The sequence below is a fragment of the Crotalus tigris genome, unplaced genomic scaffold, assembly GCF_016545835.1.
Source record: "Crotalus tigris isolate CLP2741 ecotype Arizona unplaced genomic scaffold, ASM1654583v1 scf7180000019068.10715455, whole genome shotgun sequence".
Lineage (NCBI taxonomy): Eukaryota > Metazoa > Chordata > Lepidosauria > Squamata > Viperidae > Crotalus > Crotalus tigris.
Window position 1 is genome coordinate 433,368 of NW_024097358.1, and position 15,120 is coordinate 448,487.

General features: G+C 45.5%; 1 protein-coding gene across 2 annotated transcripts; it reads left to right on the plus strand.

The window, feature by feature from the left end:
* Window positions 1-353: 353 nt before the first annotated feature.
* ST8SIA2 (ST8 alpha-N-acetyl-neuraminide alpha-2,8-sialyltransferase 2) lies at window positions 354-14,913 on the plus strand. Of its 2 annotated transcripts, none has more exons than XM_039359303.1 (6): window positions 354-833; window positions 8,190-8,252; window positions 9,089-9,217; window positions 11,227-11,388; window positions 12,592-12,885; window positions 13,613-14,913. In XM_039359303.1, the coding sequence occupies exons 1-6, from the start codon at window positions 736-738 to the stop codon at window positions 13,896-13,898; spliced, it is 1,032 nt and encodes a 343-aa protein (XP_039215237.1). In that variant the 5' UTR covers window positions 354-735; the 3' UTR covers window positions 13,899-14,913. The 2 variants fall into 2 exon arrangements, with proteins under 2 accessions (XP_039215237.1, XP_039215236.1); XM_039359302.1 differs by having other exon boundaries at window positions 357-833; window positions 11,131-11,388.
* Window positions 14,914-15,120: the final 207 nt, after the last annotated feature.

A 15,120-nucleotide genomic window follows, 5' to 3' on the forward strand; every position in this document is an offset into this window, starting at 1 on the left:
AACAAAAACAGAAAAGAGAGAGGGAGAAAGAGAAAGGGAGAGACAGAGAAACAGAGAGAGAGAAAAAACAGAGGGGGGAGAGAGAGAGAAACAGAAGAGAGAGAGACAGAGAGAGAAACAGTGAAAGAGAGAAACAGAGAAACAGAAAAGAGAGAGACAGACAAAAGAGAGAGTGGGAGAGAGAAAAAGAAACAGAGAAGAAAGAGAAGCGGAGAAGAGAGACAGGGAGAAACAGAAAGAGAGAAAGGAACAGGGAAAGAGAGAGAGAGAGAAAGGGGGGGCTGAAACTTTGCAAAGAGGCGTTGTAGAGGGAGGAGAAAGACGCGAGGAGGGGAGGGAGGCAGAGAAAACCGCGCGGGAGGATACTGAGACAGAGAAAGAATTCTGCTCCATCCTGGACGGAGATGGAAGTTGGATTTACCGGCCAGAAGATGCGCTGAAGGGGGAGGAGGGGGGCGGCTGCAGGAAGAGGGACCCTCGGCAAGCAGCCGCAGCTTCCCCCCCTTTTTTAAGGGTCCAGGCAGTTTCCAAACTCCAGAGCACCGGGACCCCCTTCCTCGGGGAGCGGGGGGGGGGCGTTCGGGATCCAAAGGAAAACCGCCCCACCTTCTTCGACCCCCCCTCCCCAACAACACACCGTTTTCTGCAGTTCAGCCTCCTCCCCCTCCTCCCCTCCTCCTCCTCCTCCTCCAGCCGCCACTCGGATCTTGTCGCGGCCGGGCTGGCCCCGGAACCATGCCGCTGCCCTGCCGGAGCTGGACGCTGGCGCTGCTCACCCTGCTCGTGGGAATCCTGCTCTTTGCGGACATCGCCGAGATCGAGCTGGAGATCGGGTACAAGAAGTGGCGCGCGAGAGGGGCAGCCCACCCAGCCAGCCAGCCGCCCACCTAGCCCCGCATCCCCCCGCCAGCCAGCCAGCCAGCCAGCCAGCCAGGGGTCTCGTCTCTTGGGGCTGCTTAAGAACAGTTTGGGAGGCAGGAGGAAATCCAGAGGGGGGCGGGAAGGCGGGGGGGGGGCTGAGTGGGGAAGCTGATAAACGGGGTGGGTGGGGGGTGGGTGGAGGAGACAGGTGGGGGCGAGGGAGCGGCTCTGCTTGCCTAGGCAGCAGGGGGAAGCAGAGCGGTGGGGGGGGGACAAAAGACAGGCTGCTGGAAGAAAGGGGGTGCCGAGAGGACTTCGGGGAGGGGCTGGGAGGGGGCGCCGGAGTTTTCTTTGTTTCCAGCGCCGCCTGTTCTGCCTCGGGCGCCTGGAGGAGGGAGGGAGGGAGGAAGGGAGAAACGGAGCTGGCGGGGAGGGGGGGGACGCTTTCTTTTTATCACATACACACAACACCCCCCCCCCACTCCGGGAGCGAAGAATCGGCGGCTGGCCAAAGCAGGGAAGGGTTGGGGAGGGGGCGAAGGGGGCGTGGAGGAAAGCACCCCGCCCAGCGCGCTCCTCAATTGCCATCGTTTCGGGAAACTCGCCTGGCCGGTTGTTGGGGTCCCCCCTCTGCCCCCCTCTTGCTTCTTTTGGACTCCGCACCCCACTTCCCGGACTGGCTGTTTTAATGTCCGGGAGGGGCTCAGCCTCGGTGTCGGCTTCCACTGCCGGCTAGGGAACCTCGACAGGGTTCCTCTGAGCAGGTGCAGAGCTCAGCTCCTTCTTGGCCGCTGCAGAACCGTTCCGGGACTTCGCCGGCCGGACCCCAAAAGGCAGCCAATCAGCCCCATCCCGGCAAAGCCCACTTTTAGTTGCCTTGGCAACCCCCGCGCTTAGACCCCCCCCTAAAACGGGGAAAGGGGGTCTTTTGCAAGCAAGGGAGCTGACGAGCCCCTGGGAAGAGTTTGGAAAAGACCCCAGCCTTAGCCCGGGGAAGACCTAGTCTGAGCGCCCCGAACCGGGCCGGCTCCCTGCGTTCGCACAATGAGCTAAGCCCAGCTCGTCTGAACGGCGGTGACTCGTTGGGTGGCTTAACGTGATGTAGGAACCCCGCCGGTTTGATTAGTTCATTGTTCAGCGGATTGTGCAGCCCTACGCACCCTCCTAAGACGCCTCACTTCCACCACAGAATTTAGCACAGGAGCGAAAGTGAGTTAAATAAATGAGGTGGGCTTTGCATGACTTATATGTTGGTTATATATTGGTTTTCCTGGCTTTAATTTGGGTGGGATTCCGCCCCGTTGTGACTTCTTCTATAAACCACAGTTAGACCAACCCTGCCTTAGTTTGACTAGCAACCCTACCTTAGAAGGAAAGACCAGTAGCTCCTATCCAGGCAGGGCTAGAAAAGGACTGGCGGTGGACCAAAGGGTTTGGAGTCCAACCCATGGAGGAAGGCTTATTAATGCCTATTAGCAACGGGCAAGGAGTGAGTCACGAATCTTCCAGGAAAAATAATTAGTTTTCAGCAGGATCCTGGAAGTGATAGAAAGAAAAGCAGTCAAATGGTTCTTCCTCAGCCTTGTTAGGAAAAAGGCACTTCTTGGTATGAAGATGGAGGCAGAAATGAGGAGGGGGTCACTTGTGGTCCAGAAGAGCAATTCAGTGAATGAGAAAAGCTTCAAGGATTGTCTGACGACATCCGGAGCACTTGTGGCTCTGGAAAACCAAACAGAAGCATTGCTGGATCTGATTTGGGACTGGGGGAAGTCAACATCTTGGGGTTGAGTTTCCAACACACCCTCAACTAGAACAACAGAATGACAGAACTGGAAGGAACCTTGGAGGTCTTCTAGTCCAACCAGCTGGTCTGGCAGGAAACCCTTTCAGACAAACGGTTGTCTGACCTCTTCTTAAAAAACTTCCAGTGTTGGAGCATTCACAACTTCTGGAGGCAAGTCCACTGGTTAAATTGTTCTCACTGTCAGGAAATTTCTCCTTAGTTCTAGGTTGTTTCTCTCTTTGATTAGTCTCCATCCATTGCTTCTTTTCCTGCCTTCTGATGTTTTGGTAAATAGTTGACCCCCTTTTTCTTTGTGGCGGTCCCTCAGATGTTGAAACACTGCTATCATGTCACCCCTAGTCCTTCTTTTCATTGAATTCCAGCAACCCTTCTTTATATGTTTTAGTCTCCAGTCTCCTAATCATCTTTGTTGCTCTTCTCTGCACTCTTTCTAGAATCTCAACATCTTTTTTACATTGGGAAGCTAGGGCAAGAAGTTTTATTATTCCATGTTTCTTGACACTCCTTGGCTTGGTGTCTTGTGTGAACCCAGGACTTGAGTTAATTGAGTAACTAGGTTAAATGTATCATGAGGCAGCCCAGAGGGACACTGGGTTTCACAGCTCAATTCTTCTGTGTAGATCAAGTTCGGGAATTTTTTCATGGCTAGGAGCAGTGTTGGGATTCAGCCAGTTCTCACCACTTCAGCAGAACCGGTAGCTAATTTTTGATTGCCCAGGCCCAGAACGGACTTCCGGAAGCAGCATCCACACAGAGAACCAGTTGTTCACCTATTTGACTCCCACCACTGACTAGGAGTCACCTAAGGTGACACAGGTGGGAGGTTCACCTGAGTTGGCAGGTACGGCACCTTGACCAGGTTGCAAAACTCTAGTCAGCCTCTGAGGACAGCTGAAGAGATGACAGATTCCAATTTACGACCAAGGTTTGAGCCCAAGGTTTCCACTGCTCAATGAAACATTTGTTTAAGTGAATTTTGCCCCAGTTGATGACCTTTCTTGCCACCGTTGTTAAGTGAGTCACTGCAAATGTTAAGTTAGTAACACAGTTGTTAAGTGAAATCTGGCTTCCCGATTGAGTTGGCTTGTCGGAAGGTTGCAAAAGGTGATCCCATGATCCGGGACCCTGCAACCGTCATAAGGATGAGTCAGTTGCCAAGCGTCTAAATTTTGATCACGTGACCCTGGGGTTGCTGCAACGGTCGTAAGTGTGAAAAATGGTCATAAGTCACTTTTTTCAGTGCCGTTGTAACTCCAAGCGGTCACTTCCTGTGCAAGACGTTGTAACCCTGGACCGTATTTCGGTAACCTGTCAGTGGTAACCAAGACAGACTGACCATTGAAGAGGCAAGGTTTTCCATTTTTTAAAATCTGTCTGTCAGGGTTGATGATGTTTTCTATAAATTACATTAAAGGCGCTTTTTCAGGAGGCAACTGGACTTTCTTGTTTTTCTTTGAAGACGTTTCGCTTCTCATCCAAAGAAGCTTCTTCAGCTCCATATGCTGGAGGGTTTGTCTTGTTCCCATCTCAAAATGTTGGAAAACTCTGCTTTTGATTTGACAGCAGGAATGGCTGGAGAAGATCCCAGGATGGAAGAAAAAGAAAAGAAAAGTAATTTGAGAGCTCCATATATTTAAGAAATACTTAAAAATTGGGCAGGGAATCCAGACTATTGAAAGAAAAATGACTTGGTTTGAAACTTGTGGTGAACATTTGAAATTATTACCACCGTTATGTGTTTCTGATGTCTTACAAGCATGCTGTTTTTTCCTCTGTATTTTCCCTTTCCTCTGTCCTGGAAAGCTGAATCTATAGCATATGACTTGGTTTTCTTTCCCAGTACTTCCACATGTGACATTGGCTTCCGGGAGGTTTCTTATTCGTTTGGGATGAATTTCTCTTTGTGTTCAGAGCAATTCATCTTTTTTTCTGTTTATTTTCTGAAAAATCTTTTGATTCAATCTACTTTTTAATGGAACAAAATGGGTGGAATGGGTGTACGGCCCATTGTCAAGCTGGCGTAAAACCAACCGATAAGAGGAACTAGTGGAAACAACACTTCAGATTGGATCAGAATATCTTTTGATAGATGACTTATTTAATGGTTCATTCATTCACTCATTCCATTTCTATAGCAAGTGATTCTAGGCAGCGGACTAGATTTAAGACCCGTTCTGCCCATTTTTACCTGAGACGATGTAGCTTTCATCTTGTGTTTATAATGTTAGTTTAACATTCAGTTGGAACAGGATACTTAAGAATTTAATAGAAGAAGAATAAAAGAAAATAAAAGAAGAAGAGATATCCATAAGGAGGGGGTTAAGTGTTAAAAAAGGGGGGGGCTTTACGTGGTTGGCCACCATCTTGACACTTTGACCCCTGCCCTCTTGGAACAAGAAGAGAAAATGTCAAGAAAAATTGGGTGATATTTAAAAGTGGATTTTTTTTTCACTTTCTACAAAAGTGAGACACTTTCATCTTAAGGAAGGAAGGAAGGAAGGAAGGAAGGAAGGAGGGAGGGAGGGAAAGAAGGAAGGAAGGAAGGTCAGATTGCCAAATCAATATATGAAGGAACAATAACGGGTTGAGAAAACAGGAAAACAAAATCATGGTTGGATTCCAGGCACTGTCACAATGTGTTGACTGACCTATTCTTCAAATCACCTGCGGGCAAGACAAGAAGAAAGGATAGAAGCTGATCAAAGAGATTAAGGGGAAATCCAAAATTAAGGGGAAATTCCCCCACAGTGAGAACAATTAACCAGTGGAATGGCTTGTCACCAGAAGTTGTGGGTGCTCCATCACTGGAGGCTTTTAAGAAGAGACTGGACAGCCATTTGTCCGGCATGGTATCGTGTTTCCTGTTTGAACAGGGGTTTGGATTAGAAAAATCTCCAACGTCTCTTCCAACTCTGTTATTCTGTATTTGGTATTCTAATCCAATTCAAAAAATAAAGTGAGAGAATTAAAAACCACAATCAGTCTACGAAGTGGTGAATAGGTGTGTTAGAAACAAGGATGCTTTGCAGAGATGAAAGAACTGGAGAGGTTTAATGAATAGGGTAGATTTAGTTTGATTTCCTTTTCTTATCTCTTATTTTTCATTCCTTTGCCTTGCTTCTTCTCACTTCTTCTCACTTGTCTTCTACCCCTTGCATAACACGATTTTACTTCAAAAGGGAAAAGTGTAATGCTTATCTAAGTTTATAAGTATGATTGGAATGTAGTTAAATGTATGGCTTCACCTCTGCTTTTTTCCCCGACCCTGTGGATTTATTTTTATGTTTACACTTTCAAGGCAAATACCTATTTTTTTTTTGTACAGAATAATGTGCTTTATTATGGGTATACATCTGAGAACTCAAATCACAGATGCCCCCTGAAAGCTTTAATGTAGCTTTCGGAGCCCGTCCAAATATAATGGTCACTAAATTGTAATGTTGAAGGTGACAGAAAGGGGAAGGAATTGTCAGATTCATGGGGAGCACCCATTAACTGCCTGTAATGTATTGTAAATGACTTTAATTTAATTTAAATGGAGTTAAACCCATATTCTTATCCTGACCCCACTGGAATTTGTCCAATGCCTATTCAAAAGCCAAAGGTGGTGTTTAGATTGAAAAGTGATGTGTGTACCCTTGCATTTGAAGGGGGGAAAGAGAGAGAAAGAGATGCAGGGGAGAGACAAAGAGAGAGAAAGATGGAGGGAGGGAGAGAGAGGGAGGGAGGGAGAGAGAGAGAGAGGAAGAAGAAGAGGAAGAGGAAGAGGAAGAGGGAGAGATGGTCTAGAGGAGGGGTGTCCAATCTTGGCAAATTTAAGACTCGTGTACTTCAACTCCCAGAATTCTCTTGCCAACTTGGCTGAGGAATTCTGGGAGTTGAAGTCCATAAGTTTTAAAGAGGAAGGGGTTAAAATCTATAAAGAGATTTCTTAAGCCAGCTTCATTTCCAGCTGGTTTACGCTTGGGAGACTAACTGCTGAAGGCTGCAGTGTGACAAAAAAAAAAAAAAAAAACCCAACCCTCTGGGGAAAGATGTAATAGATCTGAAAGAAAGCAGTCTTGATGAGTGGATGAATATAAGCAGAGAAATGAAGGGGTATCTTTAGTTATGAATGAAAGGTCTAAATTGTATCTGAGAAAGTATGAATTAGTGTTCGCCAGACTATTATGAATAACTATGAAAATAGGAATCTGTACGTTGGTAATAAAATACATGTTACATTCCAGTGAATGGTGATCATGAAAGGACCAGAAATGAATTTGGGGGGGAAACAGAGTGACATTCTGAATTAATATAATTGGAGATGGGAGATGCTTTGTTAGGAACCATGATTAAATGGGTGTACAGAGTGTCGCAAAGAATCTTTGGGTCATCCAAAGACACAAGAATGAATGAGAATTATATTGTGAGCATCTGCTTAAATACTGCTTCAGATATATAACTCGGGCATGCAAGAATGAATGAGAAGTATATTGTGAGCATCTGCTTAAATACTGCTTCAGATATATAACTCGGGCATATGTCTATTGAGATATGCACAAGAAAAACGACTTCTTTCATTGTTTATAACGAAAATATGAGAGAATTAACAAGCAATTCACGAGTAAGTCTCAATCTATGAAGGAGCATTAATTGACAGAGTCAAGAGTGAATTTGAAGTGAAATGGACATGAAAGTAATTGGAACGAAAGGAAAATGTCTACTGGACTGGAAGAAAACTTCTTCTTCCATGTCTAGATCAAACTTTAAACTGCCAGAATGAAGCCAGCTTCTTGCTTTATTGTTGGCTATAGATAAGTCATTATTGGTACATGTTTCTGGAAGTAGCTGACATACCAGCAGATGGACCAGGCTCTGTGTCTCCCCACATTCACACAGTGTGTTGTTATCCACTTGAGCATATTGGTTCTACCTTTTGGCCCTCCAACTCTCAACCTATTCGGTGTCCTTCAAGTAGTATAAGGGAGGTCAGATCCTTCAGCCATCTCCTCCTTTAAGGTTATTCCTCACTCGATGGTCTCCTTCCTCCATCTTTTGATTCAATTGTAAGGTGGCGGGAGTAGATGGTGTCACTGGAGAAAAACAGATGTGGTTTAGTAGTAAAGTTGGAAGGGATCTTGGAGGTCATCTAGTCCAATCCCCTGCTCAGGCAGGAAACCCTATACCATTTTGGACAAATGGCTGTCCAGTCTCTTCTTAAAAACTTCCAGTGTTGGAGCATTCACCACTTCTGGAGGCAGGTTGTTCCACTGGTTAATTGTTCTCACTGTCAGGAAGTTTCTCCTTAGTTCTAGGTTGCTTCTCTCCTTGATTAGTTGAATCACTTCTCATCAACCTGCTTGCTTTTCATCTTGGTTAGAAGATGTTTCATGGGATCTTTGAAGGACAGGAGAAAAAGAAAGAGTCTCTGAACACAAGAGCGTATCTAAGCATCTTGTCTCCAAATGATGAACTCTGCTCCTCAGGGCAGGAGAAACCACTGTGAGCAGTGGATAAATAATACATTTCCTTTGTTTTGCAGGAATTCTGGGGGCCGAGATGCAGTCCGATCAGCAGTGAGCAGTTTACACAGCAGGTCTAATAGGTTCGTAAAATAGATGATGTGTTCCTTTGTTTTCTGCTTGAAGGGGCTATTCATCTCCTTCATTGTGTCATTTTCTGCTTTTCAATGTGTTTGAGGAGAGATGCTTTATTGACTTACTCTCGAGATCTGTTTTTTTTTCATGTTTCTGGGCATTTTCTGCATAGAGACTAAACAGTATATCCCTTTAGGCCATGTTTGGTTAATTATGGTTTGTGACTAAGGCACAATGTGCCAACATTATACTATGCCACGATGGTTCTAGAAAACCATGGATAGCTGGCGAATCTAGCCATTAACTGGTCAGGCAAGTTGAAGACAAATAAACAACTGGCTCTTTCCTGGATCTAAATGCATTTCGGCCATTTCTGAAGTTTTCTGCATCTCTGTGTGATTACCCCTTCAATTTAGCATCCGATGGGTATGGGCAAGTTGCTCTCCACAACGAGAACAAACAACAGCATTTGTACCTTGCCTTCTGTCTTCAGATTTTAGTTTCAAAGAAGTCCTTTGTTTATATTACCAATATATGTGAGACGTTTCGAAGGCAATTTAGTCTTGCAGGTTTGACATTGTGGCAATCTCATAAACACATAAAAATGTGTTAGCAATATATTATCAAATTGAAAAAAAAGGGGACAGTCGTATCTTGAGTCATTGACCTGAAGACGTGGCATTTAGTTACTGGTCAACAAATCAGCACTGGTTGGGGGGGACAGTTCTCTAAGAGGGTGAAGTTTCGTTCTCCAAGCTTCTGAGTTGGTTCCCAAGCGTTTCATTACCAGGCTAGGTAACCTACCTACCTATCCATCTTCTTTGCTCTCCTTTTTTCTCTCCAGAACGGAAGGGACACTAAATGGGTCTTCATCTCCATCTGTTGCTGAAAAAAGTAATGACAACATTAAGATCCATGACCAGACGGTTCAATCCCAGTGGATGTACAATCAGACGCTGTCATTGACCATCAGGTACGGGAAATGGCCTGCCAAGACAAGTGTCAGCCGTGGTTGACAAATGACAGGCAAAGGCCAAGTGGGTGCCAGTTATGTGGTGGGCAAGGAGTAGAACAACCAGGGGTCAAATCCACTGTCCATTCATGGGGTGAGTTTGGGCCTTCCAAATGACAGGCGGGTTTCTAATCCCCCTCTTGACACATGGCCCCACCGGCAGCTTCCTTAACACAAATGATTTTAAAGATAAGCAGAGTAAAATTGCTTAAAAAGCTCCTGGAGAAAAGCCAGTATAGGTAACCTTTACTTACCATCATTTATTTAGTGACCGTTCAAAGTTACAAAGGAACTGAAAAAGGTGACTTATGACTTTTTTTTCACGTTTACGACCGTTGCCGCATCCCCGGGGGTCACGTGATCAAATTTCGGAAGCTCGGCAACTGGCTCACATTTATGATGGTTGCCATGTCCCGGGCGGGGGGTGACGTGATCCCCTTTTGTGACCTTCGGACAAGCAAAATCAATGGGGAAGCCAGGTTCACTTAACAACCGTATTACTAACTTAACAACTGCAGTGATTCATTTAACAACTGTGGCTAGAAAGGTTGTAAAATGAGGCAACAATGTTTAGCAACCGTCTCACTTAGCAACAGAAATTTTGGGCTGAGTTGTGCTTGTAAATCGAAGACTACTTGTATATTGTACAGTTATTCTTAAAAAGCAGAGAGGTCAGTTTGTACGCCCAAATCCACTTTTTCCAACCTAATGTACGATCCTGGCTGCCATCTTGACTTCTCAGACCTCCACCTCCTATCCCTACTTCATATATCTTAAGGCTTCGATTCCCAGAATTCCTGAGCAAAGATGTCTCAATCTTCCCCCTGCTCTCAAAAAATAGAAGTAATACAGTACTCATATTCATGCCCCCCCCTCCCCGGAAAAAAATGCCTTCATATTGTGGAATATATAAAAAGAAACCATTTGCAGGCACCAATGAATTACTTTCTCCTTTTGTTCCATTGTACCCTTCTGTTTGGATAAGCTGGAGTCCCTCAAAGAGTCGGATGGCTCCAGGCTAGAAAACCTTGTTGACAGAACTGAGGAAATGATTTTTGCATGAAGTGCACATAGATTATGCATGCCATGAAGTATTAGTATTGCAGAAAAGGCCTCGGAGTTGAGCTGAACGCCTGAGGAATGCACATCCGTGTAGCTGGTCAGGAATGGAGGCCTACCTTTCAACTTCTTGGTTTTCTTTTTGCCTTTTTGTGGGGGGGAGGGGGTCTCTTCCTCCCCCAATTTTCCTTACTAATCTGGGATCTGATCCGGCTGCTATCTTCAACAAGGTTATAAAATCAATGTCAGTACAGGAAGGGAAGGGAAGGAGATGTGGAAGTGCAGAGCAAGAGAAGAAGGAAGGAAGGAAGGAAGGAAGGAAGGAAGGAAGGAAGGAAGGAAGGAAGGGAGGGAGGGAGGGAGGGAGGGAGGGAGGGAAGGGAAAGAAGGAGATGTGGAAGTACAGAGAAAGAGAAGAAGGAAGGAAGGAGATGTGGAAGTGGAGAGCAAGAGAGGAAGGAAGGAAGGAAGGAAGGAAGGAAGGAAGGAAGGAAGGAAGGAAGGAAGGGGAAGGCAAGGGAAAGAAGGAGATGTGGAAGTGCAGAGAAAGAGAGGAAGGAAGGAAGGAGATGTGGAAGTGCAGAGAAAGAGAGGAAGGAAGGAAGGAGATGTGGAAGTGGAGAGCAAGAGAGGAAGGAAGGAAGGAAGGAAGGAAGGAAGGAAGGAAGGAAGGAAGGAAGGAAGGAAGGAAGGAAGGAAGGAAGGAAGGAGATGTGGACCGGGAGAGAAAGGAAGGAAGGAAGGGGAGGGAGGGAGGGAGGGCTAGGCAGTATTCCTGAAGCATAATGGCTCTTTCTGTTCTTCTCTTCTGAAAGAAAACACATCCTGAAGTTTTTGGATGCCGAGAAAGACATCTCGGTGCTGAAGGGAACTCTGAAACCAGGAGACATCATCCACTATGTGTTTGACAGAGACAGCACCATGAATGTTTCCCAAAATCTCTACGCCCTCTTACCAAGGACATCCCCCCTGAAAGGCAAGCATTACCGGACCTGTGCCATCGTGGGCAATTCGGGCATTCTGCTGAACAGTGGCTGCGGCAAGGAAATTGACACCCACAGCTTTGTGATAAGGTAACAGCTCATGGAAAGGGCAGAGTGTCTCCTCAGCTTCAGGAAGGGTAGGACAGTCCTTGGATGGTAAAGAAGCAGGCTACCTTTTAGGGAAATTTCTTTCTCTCCCTCCTTCTCTCCTTCCTTTTCTCCTTCCCTCCTTCTCTCTTACTAGCGTACCACCTAACTAGGCTGCTTAGTTCCTTATTGGCTCTTTCCTTATTTCATTTAAACTATGAGCCTAAAGAAGCTGTCGACAGATGGAAAAAGGCTTGGACCATGGAAGCTGTGCCATCTAGAGCAGGAGGCATCAGAGTGGCACAAGCAGCATCGTGCCCAAAGGAGTAGAACTTCGGCACAAGCCTTCAATAGCAATAAACTTATATACCGCTTCACCGGGCTTTACATCTTTCTCTAAGCAGTTGACAGAGTCAGCCTCTTGCCCCCAACAATCTGGGTCCTCATTTTACCAACTTCAGAAGGATGGAAGGCTGAGTCAACCTTGAACCAGTGAGAATCGAACTGCCAAACTACTGGCAGCTGGCAGTCAGCAGAAGTAGCCTGCATGCAAGGAATTTGGGTTATGCCTGCGAAACCATCTCCCATTGCCACCTCTGCCGGTCCATGGAGTCAGAAAGGCTGAGAATTACTGCTCTAGATGATGTCTAGAATGTAATATGTACTGTCCTTTTTTTTTTAGTATTTATGACTCTTATTGTTTTATCTAAGTATAAAATATAAGGTAAAATAAAAATGGGAAACTAAGGGAAGGAAAAAGAGACGGGGAAAGAAAATATGAGGTACACGGGAAAAAAGAAAGAAGTGTTGACTTCCAACTCTTTTTAGCACAGTAGAAGATAACATTACAACCTCAGCTTTTTACTTTGACACATTAGTATATACTAGCCATTTCCGTAACAACAAATCTCTCCAATCAGCACAACCAAAGTCAATGTTTCATATCTTTTTTTCATCACAAGCACAAAATCCAGAAGTGATTTCCATATTTTAAAAAAAACGTAATTAAATATATCCTCCTCTTGGAATAAAACAATCAATTTCTGCTTTTTTCTTCCTTGCTGTGGAAATAATACGTATTCCTGTTTGCACTTATAATCTTTATAAACTATCACCATTTATATTAACAAAATCCACTGTATTCTTTCAGATCCTTTAACCTTAAAGGGAAACATGAGCCTGTATCCTAATCTTTTCCATTTCCAGATGCAATCTAGCCCCAGTGCAGGATTATACCCACGACGTTGGAACAAAGACCGATCTGGTCACCATGAACCCTTCCGTCATCCAGCGTGCCTTTGAGGACCTGGTGAATGACACTTGGCGGGAGAAGCTGCTTCAACGCCTTCATAGCCTCAACGGCAGCGTCCTTTGGATCCCGGCATTCATGGCCAAAGGGGGGAAGGAACGGGTGGAGTGGGTCAACGAACTCATCCTCAAGCATCACATTAACGTCCGCACCGCCTACCCTTCCCTGCGACTGTTGCATGCTGTACGAGGGTGAGCGGTTCTCAGGCTACAGAGGATGAAATAAAACAGGAGGGGAATGAATTGGGGGATGAATCCTACATTTAAAATGTGGGACGGTTCCATCGTCTCAGTTGAGACAAAGCAGAGGAGATGGAGGGAGCGATGGAGGGCTTCTAAGGAGCTCTGCCTTTATATTCGTGCACTGAACTGGTAAGGGAGGATAAAAGTGAGAATTGAGTCCTGGAGCCAGGGAAAAGTGTGAGAAAGTAGCTCAGAATAATATCACTGTCACACCTGCCTCGACTTGGATCCTTAGGAAAGAAAGACCCTCGACTCCATTTTGTGCAAAAAAGGTATTCTTTTACTAAGAGCCAAGGGGGTTACAGTATAGCAAAGCCAGAATTAAAGGTTAGACTAGCCAAACCCAAGTCCCGCAGCCGTTCTTCGTATGTTTTAGTCTCCGGGCCTTTGATCACCTTAGTTGCTCTTCTCTGAATTTTTTCCAAACTCTCAACATCTTTTTTGTGATATGGTGACCAGAATTGGTTGCAGTATTCCAGGTGTGGTCTTATTAGGGCTTTATATAGTGGTAATATTACTTTGTGTGATCTTGAGTCTATATAAAGCAGTAATATTACTTCGCGTGATCTTGATTCTATAATGATGATTTTGTGTAAAGAAGTATTCCCCCCCAGTGGTCTCAAACTCATGCCAAAGGAAGTTAACCATTTCTCATATGATTTTTGTTCCTTTCCAGGTATTGGCTGACAAACAAAGTCTACATTAAGCGTCCCACCACTGGTTTATTGATGTACACCCTGGCAACTCGCTTCTGCAACCAGATTTACCTCTATGGTTTCTGGCCATTTCCCCAAGGCCCAGACCAAAACCCTGTTAAGTACCACTACTATGACAGCCTGAAATATGGCTACATGTCCCAGGCCAGTCCTCACACCATGCCTTTGGAATTCAAAGCGTTGAAGCTCTTGCACCACCAAGGAGCCTTGAAACTCACCGTCGGGCCCTGCAATGGAACCACGTAAAAAGAGGCTTCTGGCAAGCCACTTTCCTGGAGGCTGTGCCCCATGGGAGGATTGGGGAGGGGAGGCTGGGAGGAGTGGTAGATGGAGAGGTGGGTTTTCTTGGTTGGGGAGAATGGCCACCAGGGCTCTGCGTTGAATCGCAGCCAGCATTTGGTGCAAGGACCAAAAGAGCTGGGGAAGAACCTTACGAGAACATGGCCTTTGCCCTTCCCAGGCCTGGAAGCCACTGTGATGTGTATGGGTACTTTAGTGTGACAACTCAGTGTTAGGCCAGATGTTGTGCGTGGTCTAGAATTGGTAGGTAGGGCCCGTTTGGCTAAGAAAGCTGGGCATTTCTCAGTTCGTGTTGTGTTCTTGGCTTAGTGGATGTAGGGGTAGGGATTAATCCTTAGAACTGCTATTTTTCAAGCAGGGAGAGAACAGAGTAGAGACACTGCAGGTCAGTTCTCAAAAAGCTACTGGCCAAGGAGAGCTTAACCGTGCCGTGTGGAGACTTTTTTCAACTGGGCCCATTCAGAAAGCAACAGAGCAAGGCTGACAAAGTTGACTCAGGATCCTCAAGCACAAGAGGACTGGAGTTCATAACATTCCCACTGGAAGAGAAAACATCAGCCCATTCATCAGACAGCGCGGCTCGTTATTATTATTATTATTTTAAAAAATAAAATACGGAAGCGGACTAAAAGGGCAGTATCATTTTGTTTCCCGCTGTGGTTTTCCTCTCCCTTGGCAGAGATGCCCCTTTCAGTGGTACTAAATAAGCGATGCCAGTCTGGAGCATCCATCGGGGTGGCGTCACTTATGGGCGGCCATAACTGTACAAACAAAGCCCTGCTCCTTTTTTTTTTTTTTTTAACATGCGCTGCCCTAAGTGTGACTTGAAGGAAAGAATTGACATTTGAGGGTTTCGATTTGTGAAAGCAAATTCACAGGCTGGGGTGTTGTTTTTTTCTTCTTCTTTCCAACTGTTTTATTGTGCTTTAACAGATTTGTTAATAAACCCAATTTTAAGTCATGGTAGCAATCTGTGCCTTCATTATTGGAGGCCTGGCTTCCACAAACAGCAGAGGACAAATCGGTCTGAGGCTGGAATGGTACCCCATCCAGTGACAAATTCCTTGTGTGTCTAAATCACACTTGGCCAAATAAAGTATTCAATTCAATTCATCCCTGCCTGAAAAACTTGCAGATCCAGAAGAATGTTTTGCACACTGTGCAGGGA

Coding starts and splice junctions, on each gene's coding strand:
- ST8SIA2 (XM_039359302.1), top strand. CDS start 736: ATGCCGCTGCCCTGCCGGAGCTGGACGCTGGCGCTGCTCACCCTGCTC. Junction 8,253..9,088: donor TTACACAGCAGGTCTAATAG/GTTCGTAAAATA, acceptor TTTTCTCTCCAG/AACGGAAGGGACACTAAATG. Junction 12,886..13,612: donor CTGTTGCATGCTGTACGAGG/GTGAGCGGTTCT, acceptor GTTCCTTTCCAG/GTATTGGCTGACAAACAAAG.